The sequence below is a fragment of the Giraffa tippelskirchi genome, chromosome 5, assembly GCF_054371585.1.
Source record: "Giraffa tippelskirchi isolate mGirTip1 chromosome 5, T2T-mGirTip1v1.2.pri, whole genome shotgun sequence".
Taxonomy (NCBI): Eukaryota; Metazoa; Chordata; class Mammalia; order Artiodactyla; family Giraffidae; genus Giraffa; species Giraffa tippelskirchi.
Window position 1 is genome coordinate 189,155,936 of NC_137279.1, and position 21,843 is coordinate 189,177,778.

Here is a 21,843-nt window from a genome sequence, read left to right on the forward strand (position 1 = left end):
CACCACAGTTCAAAAGCATCAATTCTTCGACCCTCAGCTTTTTTTATAGTCCAACTCTCACATCTATACATGACCACTGGAAAAACCATAGCCTTGACTAGATGGACCTTTGTTGGTAAAGTAATGTCTCTGCTTTTTAATATGCTGTCTAGGTTGGTCATAACTTTCCTTCCAAGGAGTAAGCGTCTTTTAATTTCATGGCTGCAGTCACCATCTGCAGTGATTTTGGAGCCCAGAAAAATAAAGTCAGCCACTGTTTCCACTGTTTCTCCATCTATCTGCCATGAAGTGATGGGACCTGATGCCATGATCTTAGTTTTCACTTTCAGGTGGAGTCTTTAGTCTGTTCCCAGTTGCACATAGCACCTCCCTTCCCGAAACCCGTGATGACTCTCCTTCCAACATGCCCATGGCCAAATGTCTCCCCCACACCGAGAGATGGAAGATGACATGCCCAGTTGGTCCAGCCCCGGGTACATCAGTGCCTATGCCCCTGGCTTCCCCGACTGATGGCGTACGAGCCAGTGCAGGCCCTTCCGTCTGGATGGCTTATCATCACTGAGGAAGGCCCAGCCTCGCCCCTCCCTGGAGAAGCTGGTCTGAGTTCACCCCTGCTGTGGTGCAGCCCCTGATCCTTTCTCTATCCGTCCACAGTCCCACGTTCCTCCTGAGTCTAGCTTTTTGAGCTTCTGTTCTGTGCTAAGAATTGGCCGTATGAGGACTGTCCTTGGGCGGTCACCTGTGACCCTGTTGCATCTTCTCTTGCTGGGCTGGTGCTCGGCGAACCTGGGGTTCTGTAGTCTCCATCACAGGCTCCCCTTGCATGGTGGAGTCTCTCTTCCAGCACTTCCTCCTCCTCTGTTGAGAATTCTCCCAGTCCCTTTCCTGGGTTTGGGGTGGCCCCCATGTGGCCACAACTCTCAACTGCGTAATTCCAGGGGGAGGTGTGACACTCAGCTGGTCCTCCCTCCTGCATATGGCTCTGTCCTGACAACTCAATTTGGGTTCTTGCCCTGTGTTGGAATCTTGGACTTTGGGTTCTTTCTTGGGCCATAATTTCTATCAGAAAACTTCCTGCTTCTGGATAGACCAGTCCCTGCTTCTCAGCTGCTTCACTTCCTGAAATATTGACCTTGTCTTGCAATTAAAAGAAGCCAGTGGGTTCCTTCTCTTGGCTTCCCTAGTACCTTTGAGTCCTCGAGCATCCGTCACGCGCCTTGGCCGACTTTCCTGGTCCCTCTGACTGTGCAGTGTGCTGCTAGACCATCACTTCCTTCTCTCCCTGCATCTGCTGACCCTGTGGACAGGCAGCTATAAGGAAACAACTCGCTGCTCCCATCTCCCTGGGTCCTTTGCAGCCCGCACACTGGCTCCTTTGGTAGTTCTCCTAAAATTAGATTGACTTGAACTTGATTGCTTATACGAAATACACATGTATTGGTTTTTGTTTGATATCGTAAAACGAACCCCTCCCCACCCCAGGATCCTGCCAGGCTTCCCAGGTGGCACTATTGGTAAAGAACCTACCTGCCAGTGCGGGAGACATAAGAGACATGGGTTTGATCCCTGGGTCAGGAAGATCTCTTGGAGTAGGAAATGGCACCCCCCCTCCAGTATTCTTGCCTGGGAAATCCCATGGACAGAGGAGCCTGGTGGGCTACAGTCCATGGGGTCACAAAGAGTCGGACACGACTGAAGCGACTTAGCAAGCATGCACGAAGGATTCTGCCAAGGAAGGAATCTGTTCATTTACTTCCCTGGTTAGTCTTAAAACACTTGAAATATTATTTACCCAACAGTGATTTAGATAGACTGCATCGTTTCTCAGTGTGTGATGTTGGTTTAATGATATGTCTGCAGAGACAAGGGGGCTTATTGCCCAAAAAAAAAAAGAAAAGATCAATAACTCTTAATGTGCCAGGAGACCCCTCACCCTGGCTCTCAGTCACCATCTCCTCTTTCCCCATCCATCAGCTGACTCCTAAGTGTTGTTCTCCTCCACATGGAATTGGATGACAGACCAGAGAACTCACTGTCTACCTAGACTTCTCTTTAGTTCTATGATAACTGCTAGTCATTCACCTCCAAAACACAGACAGCAGCAAGACACTTTTTCTGAGTACAGCGAAGCCCTTGAAGAAACCACATACTGAATACAAATAATGTGCTTTCTACTTGAACATCCAGCTTTTATACATCCATCAGGGACCTCCATGTTTTTTCAGCACCCTACCACTGACCCTTCAGACATCTTCCTGAACAAAACGCTTGGCCTCTTAGAGTGTTTACCTGAGTTCCCAGCAGACAACTTCCGTCTTAGCTATACATTCAAGGGTATCGCCATCAGAGGCAAACAGGTTATTACAAAATAGTTCCTACTCCATGGAATTTTACCTGCAACTCACAGGAAGAGCCCAGGCTCCTCACGTGCCATCTGATAAGTATCAACTCACAGAGAAGGATTTCATGTCTGTATTTATTTTCTTTATCCTCCTGCATAGAAGCATCTACTGCGTTTCCTGTATCTCCAGGGCCTGGGCTAGTTCAGGACACAGAGGCAGAGCTGATTTCAATGTAATGATGATGCCACCAGGACAAGAAAGATCAAAGCCTCCTTATTTTTTAAAGCACTCACCACCGTGGAAGGGTCATAGGATTACGACTCACGATGTCTCATAGAACCTCTTGTCCTAGATTGTAGAAGGTCTCCCTTTTAATCTCTCTTGGATGTTTTAACGTTTTGAACAGGATTACATGCAGAATGTTCACGGTAAAGAGATTGATCTTCTGAGAACCACTGTGAAAGTCCCAGGGAAGAGGCCCCCCCGAGCCACGTCGGCCTGCGCACCCATCTCCAGCCCGAAAACCAACGGCCTGTCCAAGGACATGAGCAGCTTGCACATTTCACCAAATTCAGGTAAGCTCACAGCCGACATACCGAAGAGATCTGGCCCGACTCCAGTGATGGGTAGCCCCGATGTGGGAGACAGTGCTGAGCTTCTCGGGTTAAGTGGAGGCTTTGCCCATTAGACTGTAGGTTAAGGGACACAATTTCACGTCTTTTGTGGGTGCTACACCCTTGGGTCCCAGGACTGCCCACAAGCAAACTGTGGCACTTTGAGTCACAGCTGCGTGGACGGCTAGGCTTTTGCTGGGCAGTTGAAAGTTGCATCTTACACGTGATGGAGGATTTAAGGGCCCTCTGAAAAACATCAGTTCACTGTTAAAGTGTCAAGGATTAGTCCTAACTAATTTGTCGTAAATGTGTATAGAGAAATGGAAACGCCATTTGGAGCAAGATTTAAAGGAAACCATTGGACCTCCACAAAATTTCAGACTCCCTCGGTTTTGTGTTGTAACTGTCATGTCTTCTTCGACACAGCTTTGGTTTTCTGTATTCTCTTTTAAAGGAGGATTGGTCTTTCGTTCAACATCAGAGAGAATCAGTGTTTCTCAAAATAGATGTATTGAAAAATTCCCAGCCTCGGTGTACAACGCAAGCCGTTCAGGGGTATTGTGGTTCATTGTTGTTTAAAAGTCTTGGCAAACCACACTCTGGTTTTGCCTTCTGTGATTTCTTATCAGAGGAAAGGTGGTGAGTAGGACTTAAGTCTTCCCACCCACAAACTCAGACTACTCCAACAAATGGAATCCCTTCACAGATTTCAGTTGTTTCCTTTCTTGTCTCCAGCTTACATCTGATTTTCTCAAAATAGATTTCTGTGCTGTAGTCATTCCTAGCGTGTGTCTCTGCCTCTTAAACATGCTGCCTTTTTTCCTATCTGAAATGCTAAATGCTTTTAAAGAGGAATGATGCCGACCCCATCGTTCCACGGTGCGGATGACATTGTTGGCAAAAGGAGGCTAATAAAAAGGAGATAGAATTTGGGGTCCACCAGCCTGTGTTCTACTGCTGGGTGCTGTGAGGTGTCGGGTAGGTAACTGACCGCACTTTCCATGAGGCTGATCCGGCCTGGCCTGCCTCCGTCACGGGTGTGATGGCAGGTGCTGCAGAAACTCATAAACACAACACGAATGTCAGCTGTTGTTGCTAATCAAAGTAAAACTGGATTTTCTCATAACAGAGACATTAGTTCATTCCAGGAAGCAGATAAGGTTACCCTAAGGGGTCTCATGGCCTACTGACCTTCCTTCAAAGAGATACGTGATTTTTCCCTTTCAGGATGGTGTGCTAACTCTATGAGAAGAGAGAAAAGTACCCAAGAAAAAAAAATTTTCTATAGTGAATAAAAAGCTGATGTCATCATTAATCTATTTTTTTGTTCAAAAAGTACTTATTGAGTATCTATTCCGTGCCAGGGATTGCGCATTGTGTAGATCCAAAGTTCCTGACCTCCAGAACTTCTATGCGAGGCAGTCACCCTTTAACCAACATTCCACTTACCCTTCTAACCATCATGCCACATCTCTCCATTTATTTATTCAAATCAACAAGCATGTATGAAGTTTCTGATGTGTGCTGGTCACTGTCCTGCTCTCCAGGGGAACAGAAATATGAGGTGTTATCCCTGTGCTCCGGAATCTCAGCCTCTGGGTGGTGGGAGAGATAAGTAGATGAGTCAGTGCTGCGTCCCATAGTCGGGGCAGCTAAGGGGGTGTGAAGGCCCGAGGCGATGTGCTTGGCTCCACCCCAGGACGTGGGACAGGGCTTCTGGGGGATGCCCGTGTGGGTAGAAAGAAAGGGTGGGAACTTGCCAGGCAAGTAGGATGAGGAAAGAGTCCTGACAGTTTGAAGCCGCGTGGGCTATGTAAGATTTGGGGTTTGTGCTCTTTGGAGCTTAACTGCCACTTACTGTCCTAAGGAAAACGTTGTTGTTTGTTAACAAATAGAAAACACACAATGCCATATAAACCTTATCACATCCCCAGATGTTATGTCGTGGGCCTCAGCCAAGGGATTGAGTCCGCAATGTCCAGTTGCCTTCTCTCTAAGAGTCTTGCTGTTGGGTGGATGGGAGGCTTTGGGGCACAAATGAAATCCTTTTTCCACAGTCGCACCCTCGGTTTATTACAACCGGGTAATCAGTCTACACTGGGCTCATTGCCATTCAGGGAGCCTGGCAGATTTTTCATCCTCCTTGGATCACAGGTAGGGACTCGAACAGTGCAAGTTCAGTGCATGAAGCAGGGCGCCCAAAGCCAGTGCTCCGGGACAACCCAGAGGGATAGGGTGGGGAGGGAAGTAGGAGGGGGACTCAAGATCGGGGGGACACGTATATACCTGTGGTCGATTCATACTGGTGCGTGGCAAAAACCATCACGGTATTGTAATTATCCTCCAATTAAAATAAATTAATTAAAACAAGTTGGGACTCGGAAGTGAGAATATGACATCCGCCGGAGCACAGCACCACTTAGGGGGAAGAAAGCCCCTCCTGGTCACAGGGCTCGGGGCTGGGGTGCCCTCAGCTAAGGCCCTGGACAGTGTCATCAACTGGTGTCCAGCAAGAGTGACTTCTACCCTGTTGTTCATAGAACTGTCTCATAGGGAGAATTCCAACCCAGCAAATTAATTCAAACTAAATCATTGCTGTTTTTAAGTGATGGATTTTTTTTTTTTTAGCTGAAAAATAGGTATTAGTTATTTTAGAGCTACTTGACAAAGAACTTGCCACACTGCTTAACCTCATCTTTCACTGTCAACTCATTAGAATTCTGCCATTTTAGTTTAGAACTCTGGATTAACTGATCTTTCTTTTAGCTTTTTATTTTTGTTTCTGTTCATTTTCTATCTCCATGTTATTGCATCAGATTGATGTTTTGTGCCTTCCCTTCTAGTAACTTTTACATTCACATAGACCTGACCTGATATACACTTATTCTGAAATCTTTGTGCATAACTTACGAATGTCTTAGAATAAAAGTCTGTAGTTGAAGTGACTCAGTAAACAAATATAAACATTTATAGGATTCGTGTTACACACTTCCAAATTCATTTCCGAAGAGGTTTTATACTGAATTACCTCCTGTCTGTAAAGTGAGTGCTCCTTTTACTTTTACGCATTTTGAGAATCTCTGCTAATCTCATAAACAATAAAAACGTTGCATGCTTCGCGTCGTTGGATCCCTTCAGTTAGGACTGAGCTTGAGCGTCTCGTGTTCGGTCGCCTGTGTTTTGTGTTGTTTTGTTTAGATGCATCCTCTGCCGCACTGGGTGCCTGTGTTTTGCTTATTGACATGTAAGAACTCTTTATATATTAAGGATACTAACACTCTAATATATTTGGCAGCTACTTCCCAGTTTACTATTTGCTTTTTTGATTTTATGGTCTTATTTACATATCAAGGTTCTCCCTCTTTGGTATATAATAAAATCATAAGACTTGTACTCCTATAGTTTCTATTTTAGGTATTTAGAAAGCCTTTAACAATCCTGGAATAAGATCATAAATCATACATATATTTCAGAGCTTTATAATTTTATTGTTGTTCCTTTCCCCTTTTTTTATATTTAACCTCTAGTCTGCCTCTAATTTGTCTGAGTCTGTTATATGTAATAGGAAATCTAGTTAAACCTTTTATTCAAATATGTAACTAATTGTTCTTTTTCTCTTTGTTATTTCTTTTTCCTGTTGATTCTATTTGTCTCCTTTCTTGTGCAACTAACTCATTTAATCAAATTAGTTACGTTTCTGGGCTTAAAAATTTATTCCATTGACCTGCTTTCTCCACATTGTGTGGATTTCCTCTGCTGTCTTAGATTCATGGCTCAATTTATACCTGGTAATATAACCTATAACATGGTTTCTTATTACTCTTTGATTTTATAGTTTTTCTTGGTTATTGCCACCCATTTATTTTTTTCCAATAAACTTCAGAATAACTTGAAACCTTCTCTTCCCCCTAAAAATAATCTCATTGTGATTCTAATCGTCATGCTGTTAATCTATGAATTAATAGTAAAGGAACTGACATCTTAGCTATATTGAGTTTCTTATTCTAACACAGTTCTTTCTCATTTATTCAAACTTATTATATACCCCTCTGTATGTTAATCTATTCTATTACTGTTAGGATAGATTAGATTACTGTTAATCCATTCTATTACTTTACAATTTTTGGTGAAATGGGAAAGTTATATTTTAGGGGGGTATCTATTATATCATCTAATTGGTAAGAAATAAGAAAGCTCTGAATTTTTGTATTTTTTATATCCAGCCATCTTAACACTTTCTTAGTTGAAATAATTATCCAGATGTTTCTCTTGGTTTTCTAGTGTGCAGTCATGATGCATTCCACGTTTCAAATCTCATGATGCATAATGTGTCGATGTTGACTTTTAGATTGTCTCAACTAAAGTGATGATTTGGGTACTGTATTGCTCTATCTCTTGTACCATTCCCTTACCATCCTTACGGAGTCTGCTGCCTGCCCAGCCCTGATTAGTGCTCTGGAGTTCCAGGGGGTGAAACAAGACCCTCCCTCCAAGGGCTGTACACTCCGGTGGGGGCTGGAGGAGTCAGACGATAAACACAGAAATAAGACCATTGAAGCTGGTGAGTCTAAAAGGGAAATGGGATAGAAAATTACTTGGGGGAAGGGTGAGTCTTATGCTATTCCTAGTATTGGGGAGTGGTTTGCCAGTATTGGAATGCTGACTACATCTCAGACTTTAAAATGCTGGAAATCAATATTAACATCACATATTGCCAGGGAGTTGGGGAGGAGGAGGGAAAACACGCTGTCATAATTGCATACTGCATACCTGCATACTGCTGACCCAGCCTGGGTCTCATTTTGGGACTTGTGAGTTAACCAGAGCAGAAGGGCTGCAGTGAAGATGGGGAGGCTCCTGGCCCCACTGTAAGAGGAAATTACAGCTACTATCAGAGTTTCCCAGGTAGCTCTGTGATAAAGAATCTGCCTGCCAAGCAGGAGACACAGGTTCGATTCCTGGGTCAGGAAGATGTACTGGAGAAGGAAATGGCAACCCACTTTAGTTATTCTTGCCTAGGAAATCCCATGGACAGAGGAGCCTGGCAGGCTGCAGTTGCAAAAGAGTCAGACACGACTGAGTGACTAAGCAACAGCAGCAACAATTACTATCATCAGAAAGATTTGATAGGTTGGTTCTTGTATTCACAAAATGAAGGAAACAAACAAAAGATTATATGAAAAACCTGAGGAGAAATTAAGGGGGAAAATTGCAAAAATAAAAATTTCAGTAAATGGATTATAAAGAACATGGCTAAAGATACTGCTGGCAATCAAGAAAGGATGCTGGAGATGAAACAAGAAAACGCCAGTGTCTTCCCATTAGAAGAGTCAAGCATCAGATTGGGTGGGAGAGTAAGCTCTGTCAACATGGACAAGTTCCCCAGAGCATCCAAGTTAAGGAAAGACTGAGGTTAACCTGTCAAGGAAGAAAACTCCTATAGACCTTGGCCATCTCAAGAGCAACACCTCATATTTGCTACATGGACAAATCATTTTGAATTTAGAAGCTTATGTAGAGTCAAACTATTATCAATCAAGTGTGAAGGCAGAAAGAAAACATTTTTGGATAACATACATGGATATAGAACATTTCCCTCTCAATGGGTTTTTGAAAAAATTACTTCAGCATCTACTCCAGCAAGAAGAAGGAGAAGAAGAAGGAGAATCCAGAAGATATTTATTGATTAAAACCTGATTAAATTCCCCCTTTCCCATCACATCTTCCCCTTCCTCCAAGATCACTTTCTCAGGATGCCCAGGGCAGCATCTGCCTTTTCCATTCTTTTTATTTATTTGTTTTCAGTTTTAGCTGCACTGGATCTTTGGTGCTTTGTGTGGGCTTTCTCTAGTTGCAGCAAGTGGAGGCTACTATTCATTCAGTGCACAGGCTCCTCATGGCTGTAGCTTCTCTTGTTGTGGAGCACAGGCTCTAGTCATGCGGGCTTCGGTAGTTGCAGCTTATGGGCTTGGTAGTTGTGACTGGTGGGCTCTAGAGCACTGTCTCAGTAATTATGGCTCACCAGGTTAGTCACTCTGCAGCATGTGGGATTTTCCTGGACCAGATTTCGAACCCATGTCCCCAGCATTGGCATGTGGATTCCTGTCCACCACACCACCAGGGAAGTCCTACATTGCCATTCTAAGGGAACCCATCAGAAGTCACATTTTAGAGCGTCTACCCAACTGTCATTTCAGGGATGCTTCCAGAGAAGGTGGAAGGACTTCCACTTCCCTGGTGGCTCAGATGGTAAAGCATCTGCCTACAATGTGGGAGACCCCAGTTCAGTCCCTGGGTTGGGAAGATCCTCTGGAGAAAGAAATGGCAACCCACTCCAGTACTCTTGCCTGGAAAATCCCATAGACGGAGGAGCCTGGTAGGCTACAGTCCATGGGTTGCAAAGAGTCGGACACGACTGAGCGACTAAACTTTCTAAAAAAAACTTCTCCAGAGAAGGTGGTCAAATGTCCAGAAGTACTTTCTGACATGAGTTTTGGGCCAGGTTGGTAGAACTGTATCCACATATGGTGGAATATAGAGTTATGTCAGCTCTGACAGTTATTTTGACATTTCAATAGAAAGCAGGAAACCGTAAGGGCCAACAGTGGGGGCTTTGGAGTCACAGACACTAAACTGAATGCCGCCTCCCCCCATCTTAGGACCTTGTGCAGGCATCTCTAAACCCCCAGCTTCATCATCTTGAAAACAGGAGAACAGTGCCTACCTCCATCCCTGTAAGGATAACACAACCTGTGCCTTTCCAAAGCCTGACTCTTCAGCACTGTGTCAGGAATCCATCATGATAGTCCTGCTTGTCACCAGTGAAGAAAAGGAAGAGGGTTGAGAAATTAGGTCTTTGAGTTAATTTTGCAGGTGCCATGAAGTGTTTATTTAGCTGTCGGGTAGACTTAGTGGCTTAGACTTACTAAACCCATGCCCCCACCCCCCAGTCCCCATCAGGACGTCCCCGCACCTCCACGGGGCACCCCGCTCTGGTTCTGTGCGTCCACGCTCTCTCTATTCCTGTGCTCTCCCCAGCTCCTGATGGCGACGCTCCATCTCGAGATGACAGCAGCTCTGTCGTGGTCGCCAAAGTGCGTCTTTTGTTGGGTATTTGGGGTGTGTTTCCATCTTCACCAGACTGACGCTGGGACCTCTGTGAAAGGGGGGCAACCTTTCCCCCCCTTCTCCTCCCCCTCCCCCTCATGCAGGCCCCCAGCGGTTTTGAAATAGGAAAGCTATCCCCGAGGGTCTAGCTGATTTTTTTTCTGGGGGTGGGGGGCGAGGATCTCAACGTGTTTTGCGGACTGAACCGCCGTTGACATCGAAAGTCTCAACCATGCTGTTTTCCTCCACACTTCAGTAATCAGGACATCCAGCAAACCCATAAAAAACCAAACTAATAGCATGAATATTCAGTGACCTAGAATACTAATTATTGTCATGAATATTAATGTGATCGGACTTGCTTTTTCCTCTCCTCTTTCTCTCCCGTCCTCTTTCTCCCTCTCTCCCTCTCCTCTCTTTTTTTTTTCCACTTAGCCGGCTCTAAAGATGGGTCATAATGAGAGCATTTAAGAGGGAGCGCGCTCTCCGCCGTGACAGGGACTGGGGTAATAAGGAGAGCTTGATTAACGCGGAGCACTTGGGGGAGAGATGAGAGGCTTCACGTGGGCCTGATCGGGGGAGGCAATGAGACACCGGCCGCTCTGTTGCTGCTCCCGGAGATTAATGAGGCCTAAGAGTGCATTAGGAACAGTGACAAAGGTTTGATCTAATGGGCTCAGTCATTTTTCCTTTGAGTGACAGACGCACAGAAGTAATTGGCTGTGCAGAATGGCAGCTCATTGGCGGTACTTAAGGATACATTATCCCCGTTGTGTGGCCCGCAGAGGCTGTTTATCAAAACTGCTCACACTGCAGACACCGAGTCGCTAAGCTGCTGCTACAGTGGTAATAGCTATTAAAAAAAAAAAAAAATCACGCAACATCAAAACTGGATCCATGGTTGTCTCGTAGAAACAAAAGTTTTTCTTTGTTTAGTTTCAAATGGTCTAGAAGACATTGTAATAACTCCAGAGCCTGTTTCGTGAGCCGGCTGAGCAGTCCCCTCCCGGTGGGTCACGTCTCAGGCTTGTTAGGACTTCAGAGCCTGGCTTCTCACCCCGTCCCTGCCTTGGTCACCCGATTATTGCCCACACCCTGGGTTCTGTTTACAGCATGAACCCTCCAGTACATAAATTGGACGCCTCAGCTAAACTCCTGTAACTTGGCGGAACACTTGCAGATGCTCGCCTTCTTGGTTGAGAATTAATTTGCTCGAGAATACTCCCCCAAACCAGCATCACATGGCGAGGTCTGCTTCCATAAACCAGGTTTCAGGGGGCTAGGTTTTGATGGCTAAGTAGTAATTCATTATTTTTAGGTTAAAAATGTCTCATGGGGTTTCTCTAACACTAGAATTTGAGAAAGTTGGTGACATCTGAAATGAAATGACTCAAGCTATTATTTAATTCGGCATCTTCTGCTCTTAGGAGAAATGCCTTCTTGATGTTAGTTGTTTCTCTGTTTATACGTTTTTCCCCCTGAGGTTTAGGCAAATGTGTGCTGTATTGTTTCCAGCATTAAACTGTAAACTCTTCGAGATGCAGACCACTATTTCTCTTCCTTTGTTATCCTCTCCTAATGTCATGACCTGGCAGTTATTTTTGCATGAAGTAAATATTTTTGAATATCACCTGTCATGTGAGACCTAAGTGATAAATATTGAGGGTAACGATGTTGGCTTCAGATAACGGTTCCTCCATTGCAGTATTCTTATGGTTGAGACCATTGGGGTACGGTTCACATAGAAATCAAAGCCACACCTTCCAGTTTAAGGAAACCATCTTCAGTCATTTAAACTCCAAATAGAGTGTTCCTTTCTGTAAGAACTGACAAAAGCAAGGTAATCCTTGATGATTTTTGTGATAAACATATGAGGGATGTTGGCGATACTAAGTGGTACATCTCCATGGGAACAGATATTCCAATAAGTAAATAAAAGTTGCTGTAGAAACTTTCTCCCCTCTCAAAAATGTGTGTGTTCGGTGAAGAGTAGGATTTCAGCTGTTGATATGATGCTTTCATGATCAGCAATACAGTCAGCATGGAGGAGCTAAGGGCTAGGGGAGGCAGAGCTCTGAGACAGATGTCAGCACATGACCTACCGTCTTCAGGAAGGCTGGCCAGGGCCTTGGCTGGGAACAGGGCCTTAGGTTAGAGCCTTTCTGTGCCAGAGTCAAGTCCATGGTTGGCCTACCTGCTACATAATCATTCCCACATTGGCAGAGGAGAACCAAGTAGCCCTGATGTTTTACCAGCCCCGAACTTTGTGGCCTGGCGTTTCAAGTAACCACACCTACAGAGACCTTGCCTCTCTGGAATATTCCTAGCGAGGAGTCAACCCCCCAAATGTCCTGACTCACAAACAAGTAGCCCCCTTCACATCCTCACAGTTGCAAACACGGAGCCCCTCAGTGCCCTCACTCCTTACAGACAAGGTCTCTAATCAGTCCTAAGAGCTGATTCTGTGAGACCTGGAGAGGAGAGGAAGGAGCCCAGGTGAACACACCTGGGTGTGGGGCCGTGGTGTGGGCATTACGGCCGCCTCCTTGAAGGGGCTTGTAAGATGCAGTGAGAGCCAGAGAAACCTGCCCTCAAAGCAGTGCACTGCTCCGTTACAGGGAATTTTGTGCAAAACATATCTATTGCATATATCAGATGGAGGAGAAAGAATATGTTAAAGAAGGGACTGAACAATTGAACTAAGTTCTTGAGGGCATAGAGCCAAAGAAGGAGCTAGAAGACAAGATATGAGCATCTTGGACTTTGTATTTTACAAAACATTACTGAACTGAGTCATTGGAAAAGACTCTGATGCTCGGAAAGATGGAAGGCAGGCGGAGAAGGGGACAGCAGAGGATAAGATGGTTGGATGGCATCACCGACTCAATGGACATGAGTTTGAGCAAAATCTGGGACTTGGTGATGGACAGGGAGGCCTGGCTGCAGTCCATGGGGTCGCAAAGAGTCGGACATGACTGAGCGACTCAACTGAACTTACTTAGTGAGTCTTAAATTCATGTTTTATTACTTAAAAGAAAATCCTTAGTGTTAACCTCCTTTTGTGTAATGTTGTCATACATCATTATAACCACTGCATATAAACGTGTACATATAACCTGTACCGAGAAATGGCTTGGGGCTAAGTAAGCATCGTGTAAATAAGCACAAGTGGTGGTTGCTCTCCGTCAGCATCTTCAGAATGCGTAGTAGCAAGTGTTCATCACTCACATATAAACGGGCAAGATGAGAAATGCAGGTGTCATTGGCAAGAATGAGTGCCACACCACCCAGATGGAAGACGCAGGCTTTGTCTTTGGAGTAAATATTTAAACCCATTTCCAGTTATCAGAACTTACCTTCTGATGGGCTTAAGGGTTTCATCCTAAATCGTAGCAGACATCAAATTCTATCCATCCCCAAGGTGGTGTGGCATCCCAGCTATGGGATGTAAGTGGGATGGGCCATGGACGCTCCGGCTCACCTGTCCTCACCGTTAGGTCCTCTCTTTGATCCTTTGCTTGCGCTAGCCCCGAGCACGTGAGTTCTTCTCTCTCTGTCTTTCACTTTATCTACTCTACTTGTGATGACTTCGGCATTACCTCTGGTGGGGAGACTAAGAGTGGGAAGAGGGTTGTCAAGTTGTCCCAGGCTGAACACTGTACTGGTCCATATATAGGAGTGGGGGATCAAGAAACATCATCCAGTGAAGGAGTGCTTCGGTTTATGGGAGGTGTTGACTAGAACACTGAAATACAGATAGAAGGCAAACAGTCTGAGCAACTTACACACACCAGGATGCCACCAGAAGGGAAACAGGAGTTAAATATCCAGACTTTTTAGATTTTAAAGTCAAACTAGTAAGTTCATTTCAGTAGCAGACCTGACAGAAGTATTCATTTGCTTGGAAAGACAAAAAATAAAAAAAATAAATAAATAAAGTCAAACACAAAATTAGCAGTATCACCATTTTTGCTGAAAAAAATTAAACTGTAGGGAAAAGGAAAACTCACCGTTGGCAAAATTAATAATGACTATTGTCTTCAGAAGCTTTGCAGTTGACAAAGTGTTTTATGTAATTTGGCCCTTGTATTGTGGCTTAGCTGGTAAAGAATGTGCCTGCAATGTGAGAGACCTGGGTTTGATCTCTGGGTTGGGAAGACTCCCCTGGAGAAGGGAAAGGCTACCCACTCCAGTATTCTGGCCTGGAGAATTCCACGGACTGTATGGTCCATGGGATCGCAAAGAGTTGGACACGACTGAGTGACCTTCATTTTCACTTTCATTATTAACCTCAAGGGGCTGTTATGATTATCCCATGATTGTGATCATCATCATTGTTAGTGTTGCGTCCATTTGACAAATTATGACCTGACTTGTTTGCTCAGGTTCCATCTTTTAGCTCACTGGTCATTAAGAAAATTAATTCATAGCATATATCATGAGCCAGAAAGATGTTCATGCTGTTTGACCCAATCAATAATAACTCTTCTAGGAAGAATTCAGCCTGAGGAAGAGTCTAAAAGTAGAAGATGTCCCTTGCAATATTGTTTATAGTAATGAGAAATTTCAAACAATCAAAACAATGCAGAAGCAAGAAAATGGCAGTGTAAGTTATCTCCATTAAATCAGTAAGATGTTAGAGATCTAAAATTATTATGAAGGTTTTGCAACAATAAGGAGAAATGGATGGGAAGTTATATTAAAGAAGTGTAATAGAATATTACATCTTCTCTGTGGTCATAACTAAGAAAAATATGTGCATGTCCAATAACGAGTTGATCTATTAGACGCAATTTTGGTAGACTTCTAATTTACATTATCTGCATATCTGTATAACCTTCCAAAATATGTTTAAGTAATCTCTACAACACAGCATACTCTCATTTTTTTCCCCTTGGCATCATCTTTAGAACAGGGAGAAATTGGAATAAAATGAGCTATTTCCACATTTTAGGAAATAACCATGGACTGTCTTAATTCCAGGATTTTCAGTTCTGGGCATGGCCACAATGTTTTATTTAGTAGTAATTAGATTTGTCATTACCCCTGAGTCTGGACTCTGTTACATTCTTTTTTCTCCAGTAAGCATGCTGCAGAAAATATGTACCCAAAAAATAAACAAAATGCATAGCATTCTGAGAAACACAAGATTCCTATCTCAGTGGTAAATGTGTTGAATTGTGCTCTTTTACAAAACAACTATCACATAGTGCTGAGTCCTGAATGCCTGCGTCTTTAAGAAAAGCTACTGAAAGTGTCCTTGGGAAAAAAAAAAAATCCTGGTAGCCTGAAATCCTGGTTGCCAAAAGGAGGACAGATTTCCAATGCAAATAGTGAGGCGAATGGGCCCTCCTCACAGGCACTTAAATCATTTGTATCTCACTTTTTATGGTAGTGTTGTGAATTATATTATTTTTGGGTTTATAATTAGAGGACGGAACAGATGGCGAAGGCCTAGTTTGAAGTGATGTGGCCGTTAGGAAGGCCTCCACTGTCCGGTCCTGATTCCAGCCAACCTGGTTTTCCCTCCCGTGCTTGGAGCGGGCCGAGGCAGAACTGTAGGTTTGCATGGTAACCTTGAACTCTTGAGTTTTTTAATAAGATTTGAAGCCACATAGGAATGAAAAAAAGGCCTCCAAGAGCAGTCTGTATTTCAAAGGGTGAGACCTCCGAGGGAAAGAGTGAGTGCCTATCAATCTTTTTCCTGTAATTATGATTTTTAAAAAAAAATTACAAAGTCCCACAATGGAAATAAAGGATCTGTTTCATACTCACGCGCTCATAGAACCCTCTTTGGGGTTTTCTCCTCCACTCTCGGACTGCATGAAACTTCATTATCACCATCACCAAGAGTTTCTGCCCTTCCAAGCTGATTCACCAGTAAGTCAAATGCCAAGTATTGTTTTCCCAGTTGAACCCTTGGTAGGAAGGATCAAATCTCGTTATTGAAGATAAACCAAAATCAGGACATGCAGTGAGCAGAATTCTGTATTAAAGAAAAAAGATTGTTGATGAACCTCTATTTGAATGCTATGAAAAGCCGTATTTCAGGTTGTTTTTTTTTTTTTTTTTAAATCAGGACAGGCTATTTTAATGTAATAAGCCTATAGCTTAAAAGAAGAATTCTGTCTTTGATGTCATTTGGCGAATGAAAACATTCTTGTTCAATAGAAAACCAGCATCTTTTTCATGCTTGTGTGAGATCAGGCAACATACTGATATTCATTCAGCTATAAATGCCATATTCACTTTGAAATGCAAATTGTTTAAAGAAAAATAGCATATGGTGGACGTAAGTACCTTTTCAAATCAACTCTCACACTTTAGGGATGTAAGTAAAGCTAAAATTATTCTTGGGGAAGAATCTGGCGCTTTTGACACATGGAAGCTTGCACTAATCAGCCGGCCCAGTGGGCACACACATCTCCATATCAAGGGGCTGGCGTGAGGCTCCGTGGATTAGCATCGAAATGCAGCCGCCCCTGCCCATCAAGGCCAGCGGCCAGATGATCCAGAGAAGGGGTCTTTGAGGAAGCAGGCTTCTGAGTTCAGAGTGGACCAGGAAGTCGACCGTGTCTGTCGTGATAATGCAGACCCTGGGGGAAAATACTGAGACAAAACCAAAGCGGTCCTTTTGTGCCTCCCTTCCTCTGGACGTCAGCATCCCGTACTTCATAGGGCTGGACCCCTCTTTGGGACTTAACGCTGGTGAAGCTGTCTCCTTGCTCCTTGATGACTTTTTCTCATGCTTCCTGATCTGACCTCTGCATTCATAAACCATTCAAATGAGTTTTTTCTTTTTTTTTTTTTAAGACTTTTTTGAGGGGTCGGGGGGGGCTAAATTATATTGATTTAATATACAGTGGAGTCACTCAGTCGTGTCTGACTCTTTGCGACCCCAAGGACAGTAGCCTCCCAGGCTCCTCCATCCATGGGATTTTCCGGGCAAGAGTCCTGGAGTGGGTTGCCATTTCCTTCTCCAGAATATACACTTAGAAAGCGCAAAATCCTAAGTTCTAGCTAAATGTATGGGGCTTTCCTTATGGCTCAGCAGTAAAGAATCCACCTGCAGTGCAGGAGGCATAGAGATGTGGGTTCCATCCCTGGGTCAGGAAGATCCCCTGGAGAAGGAAATGGCAAACGCACTCCAGTATTCTTCCCTGGGCAACCCCATGGACAGAGAGAGGAGCCTGGTGGGCTACCGTGCTCTGGGGTCACAAAGAGTCGGACACGACTGAGCGACTAAACAACAACGTGGGTGACCAGCATGGAGGTCAAGTCGCAGCAGGTGGCCAGCAGCCCGGGAGCCCCCTGGGTCCCGCCCCACCGCTGCCTGCGTCTCCCCCTGCTCGGGAAGAGGGAGCCTCGTCTCATTTCCTGCTCCGTAGTTGGGTTTGCCTGTGGGGTTTGCCCCACTGTATGGTTGTGTGGGGACCAGGACTGGCGGTGCCCTGGGGCTTGTCTTCTGTGGGTCCACATCCTGTCTGATGTCTGTCCTGTGGTGGCCCACAACAGAGTCCACTCCATCTCACTGGTGTGGGTCTCCCACGAGGTGCCCGTCGTGGATGGGTGGACATCTCGGCCATTTCTAGTGTGGACTATTCTGAATAATTCTGCCATGTGCATTCTCATACACATGAGAATGTTGTTCTGGTGGATTGTTGGTGCATGTCTGTATGATTGTTTTATCCTTTTAAACTTGTTTAAAATTTTTTATTGAACTACAATATTATTATGGAAATTACAGGTATAGTGAGTCACAATTTTAAAGGTTATACTCCATTTAGAGTTACAAAATAGTGTCTATGTTCCCCATGTTGTAGAAGCTTATTTTATACCTAATAGTTTGTGCCCCTACTCCTTACTGCCCCTCCCCCCCCTCCCCACTGGTCACAGCTCCTTTGTTGCCCATGTGTCTGCTTTTCGTTACACTCACTTTGTCGTGGTTGTTAGGTGCCACATGTGCATGATATCATACAGTATTTGTCTTTCTCTGTCTGGCTTATTTTACTCAGCCTAATGCCCTCCAAGTCCATCCATGTTGCTGCAAATGGCAGAATTTCATTCTTTCGTATGCCTGCTCCGTCACTTCAGTCGTGTCTGACTCTTTGTGACACCATGGACTGTAGCCCCCCAGGCTCCTCTGTCTATGGGATTTTCCAGGCAAGAATACTGGAGTAGGGTTGCCATTTCCTCCTCCAGGGGATCTTCCCAACCCAGGGATCAAACCTGCATCTCTTGCATCCCCTGCATTGGCAGGCGGGTTCTTTACCACTAGCGCCTCTCAGGTGGATTCGCTCTGGGGTTCAGCTCCTGAGGGAGCCCCCTAGGAGCCAAACTGGGGTATGTGGAGTGAAGAAACTGCCAGGTGGCACTAGTGGTAAAGAACCAGCCTCCTTTGCAGGAGATGCAGGTTCGATCCCTGGGTTGGGAAGATCCCCTGGAGAAGGGAATGGCAACCCGCTCCAGTGTTCTCGCCTGGAGAATCCCCATGGACAAAGGAGCCTGGCGGACTACAACCCGTGGGGTCACAAAGAGTCAGATGCGACTGAGCACGGAGGGATAAGAAGATCCTCACCAGCTGATGGGCCCTCAGCGTGGGCTTGCCTAAGGATTCCACACAGCTGTTTTGGGTCTCATATGGATTCTGCAATCAGACACTAGGACCATGCAGCCTTGATGGGAGTTTCTTCACTCTAGAGATCCCAGTTTGGTTCCTTGGGGGCCCCCTCAGAAGCTGAACCCCAGAGCGGATCCACCAACAGCATAATGTGCTAAAAATTTCATTCGACAAGCAGCTGGAAGTTGGAAAACCAGATGTACAATTAGTGTCATCACATAGTTTTTCTTTAGCGTGTACATTTAAAATGAATCCACCCCTTCGCTTTCCTATGGTAGATGTTTGACCTTAAGATGAAGAGCTTATCATCCTAAGATTAGCCCTTTATCGGATGTCTCCATTTGAACACTCCCTGAGTCCCTGATGTGGAGTTAAGGTTGACCTGGGCGTCTGAGTGCGTGTGGACACTTATTCCATGGGGAGTCTGGCACCGAGTAGTCAGGAATAGATGTACTTAGATCATCCCATCCACCTTTTGATGGAAGCAAATATGTCAGGAGGGTTTGAGGCTGGTTGTCCTGGGAGCCACACCCCAGACAGAATGAACAAAGGAAAAGGCACCTAATTGGTTCATCAGCCCAAAGACGGATAGACAGTGAACTTATTCTTGGCTTTTCAGGTGTTTTGGCCTTGTGTGCCTAAAGGTAGTATGAAATGAGATTTTGTGGACAAATCCCACATTTGATGGGCTTCCCTGGTGGTTCACATGGTAATGAATCCACCTGCAATGCAGGAGACCTGCGTTCCATCCCTGGGTCAGGAAGATCCCCTGGAGAAGGAAATGGCAACCCACTCTAGTATTCTTGCCTGGAAAATTCCATGTCCATGGACAGAGGAGCTTGGCAGGCTACGGTCCATAGGGTCGCAAAGAGTTGGGCACGACTGAGTACACACAGGCCCACACTTGGTAAGGACTTGTTGGAAGTACAGATGGGCACTGAAGGGAGGATGGAAGCATCTCCTTAACATTCTCACCAAACAGCAGGCATCCCTGTGGATAGCACGGGCTTGGGGGGGGGGGTCCTAGCTCAGAGTTGGGGTCGCAGTCCACATGCATCTTATCACTGTGCTTTTTCTCCTGTTCTCTTTCTTTTCCTTTCATCCACCATAAAAATGTTAGCATTTTTTTTTTCTCGGCCACATGCCCAGCGTGTGGGGATCTTGTTTCCCTTGCCAGGGAATCCAACCTGCAACCCCCTGCATTGGAAGCTTTCAGTCTTCACCACTGGACCCCCAGGGAAGTCCCAAAAATGTTAATGTTTTTCTGAGTTCTCCTGATGAAAGCAGAAAGGGCCTCAGCTCCTTGGGAGGGGTTGTGAGCCCCTCTTAAATGGTGGGTGCGTGGGACCAGCATCCCTACAGTGAATGGAAGGCTGAGGACCACACCCTTCTGGTCAGAAGGGTTTCTTTACAGAGGGACAGAGGTGTGGGCAGAGGGAAACTAGGAGGTAGTGCAGATGGCAGGGTGGCACCAGGACCACCCCGGGCCCAAAGGGTAAAGAGGGGGGTGACCCCCAGCGAGCCTCCAGCACAGGGACCCCTGGGGTGCCCGCTCAGGGAGGGAGCCCAGACATGCAAACCCCCATTTCACACCGGTACTCCCACCTGGTCCAGCCAAGCAGGGAGCCAGAGGTACCCGAGCTGATGGATGCCGCCCGGTAGGTGTCCTCCCCAAGAGGGGAAAAGGTGTGGACAGAAGGTGCCGGGAGACCCTGCCGAGCTGCCCAAGAGGAGCACCCGCTCAGCTCCAGGGCATGCTCCTCCTGCTGTTACAGGGTTCCATTGTGCGGGACCTGGTCGAAGTGCACCCAAGGACAGCTCCCTCAGTGATGGCACATGGAGAAGACCCCGGGGAGCGGGGTGTGTGGTGGCCCTTCGTGGCGCCTCGCTGAGCCTGGGCGCCCTTGTCCCTGTGAGATGCCGCACACCTGGCCCCCTGCTGCCCCAGAGGGATGCCATGAGGACGGGGGCTGGAGCAGGCACCACTGTTGGTTTTGACGCTGTCGTTCAGGATGTGAGACTTTCCACGTTCTTGGGGCTCGAGCAAGTCCTAGAATCAGAACACCCGAGCCGGGAGGGAGTCGGGGAGCTAGCAGGCTGCAGATCCCCGAAGCTCGACCGAGGAGTCAGGGCAGGTGCACTTCTTAGGAGCATCTCTGATCTCAGTGGTCCTTGGTGGTGAAGAGCTTCCATTGTAGTTTTTATTTCTCTTGTGATATTCTAGATGCACCCAGTTTCCACAGTGGCATACAGTCAGCATCGTTTTTTTAAGGTAGAAATACATTTTTAAGAGCAGGATCTTGCCTCTTCTTTAATCACTTCATGCAGTGACAGTGAGGGCCTTGTTTGTGGCTGGGCCCTGGTTTCCGCCTCTTGCTGCTCACCAGGCCTGCCAAAATGCTTCTGCAAAATGTGTGTTCCCTCGAGCTCTACCCGCCAGACCGCTGGAATCAATTTTGAATTTTTTTGCAGCTGCTATTTTTAAAAAAGCTCCATGGGTAATTCTCGTAATTGGCCAGATTTGGGAACTACTAGTATGCTCAATGCATTTAAAATCATGCACTATGAAAACCTTCTATGGAAACAATTCAGAACTTAACTGGTTCTAAACTAAAAAAAAAAAAAAGCAACCATTTAATACCTTCAAAGATCTCCTTACAGATCCAACGAACTCAGTAGCAGCAAGGTATGATTGGTTGAGCTTTAGAGAAAGGTGCTTAATTATATTTTTGAGTCTGAAATTGTGTTGACCAGATAATAATTCACTCTGATGTTGAGCAACTGATTGAAATCATTAAGTATACAATGGAACCGTTTTTCCCGGCACTGCCTGCTGTGAAGTTGCCAAGATTATTTTCCCTCTGTGTAGTCTCTTTTCAAGGTGAAGAGTAAGCTTACCAGGTTTAAGAGCCTGACTGCCACCCATGTCGCATCTAGGAACTTTGATTTGTGTTGATCATAAAGTATAGCTGTCCCATGCGAATAACCCTCTGGCACCAGACAGTGGACTCCGATTGGTGATAGTTTTCGCTTGCACCAATACGTGCACGCAGCAGGACTCCTCCAGGACCCGCCTTGTCTCGCTGGCCTGCTGGGAATATCGTTGTTGTTATTTAGTCGCTCATCCGTGTCCGACTCCTTGCAACCCCTTGGACTGTAG

At 45.5% G+C, this 21,843-nt stretch overlaps 1 protein-coding gene across 5 annotated transcripts in view; it reads left to right on the forward strand.

Moving 5' to 3' along the window:
- AGAP1 (ArfGAP with GTPase domain, ankyrin repeat and PH domain 1) overlaps positions 1–21,843 on the forward strand; it is a 568,365-nt gene that overhangs the window by 383,363 nt on the left and 163,159 nt on the right. For all 5 annotated transcript variants that reach the window (XM_081494022.1, XM_081494021.1, XM_081494020.1 and 2 more), the window contains one exon: positions 2,749–2,917. In XM_081494022.1, coding sequence (XP_081350148.1) covers positions 2,749–2,917 — 169 coding nt within the window. The remainder of the gene's footprint in view (positions 1–2,748; positions 2,918–21,843) is intronic.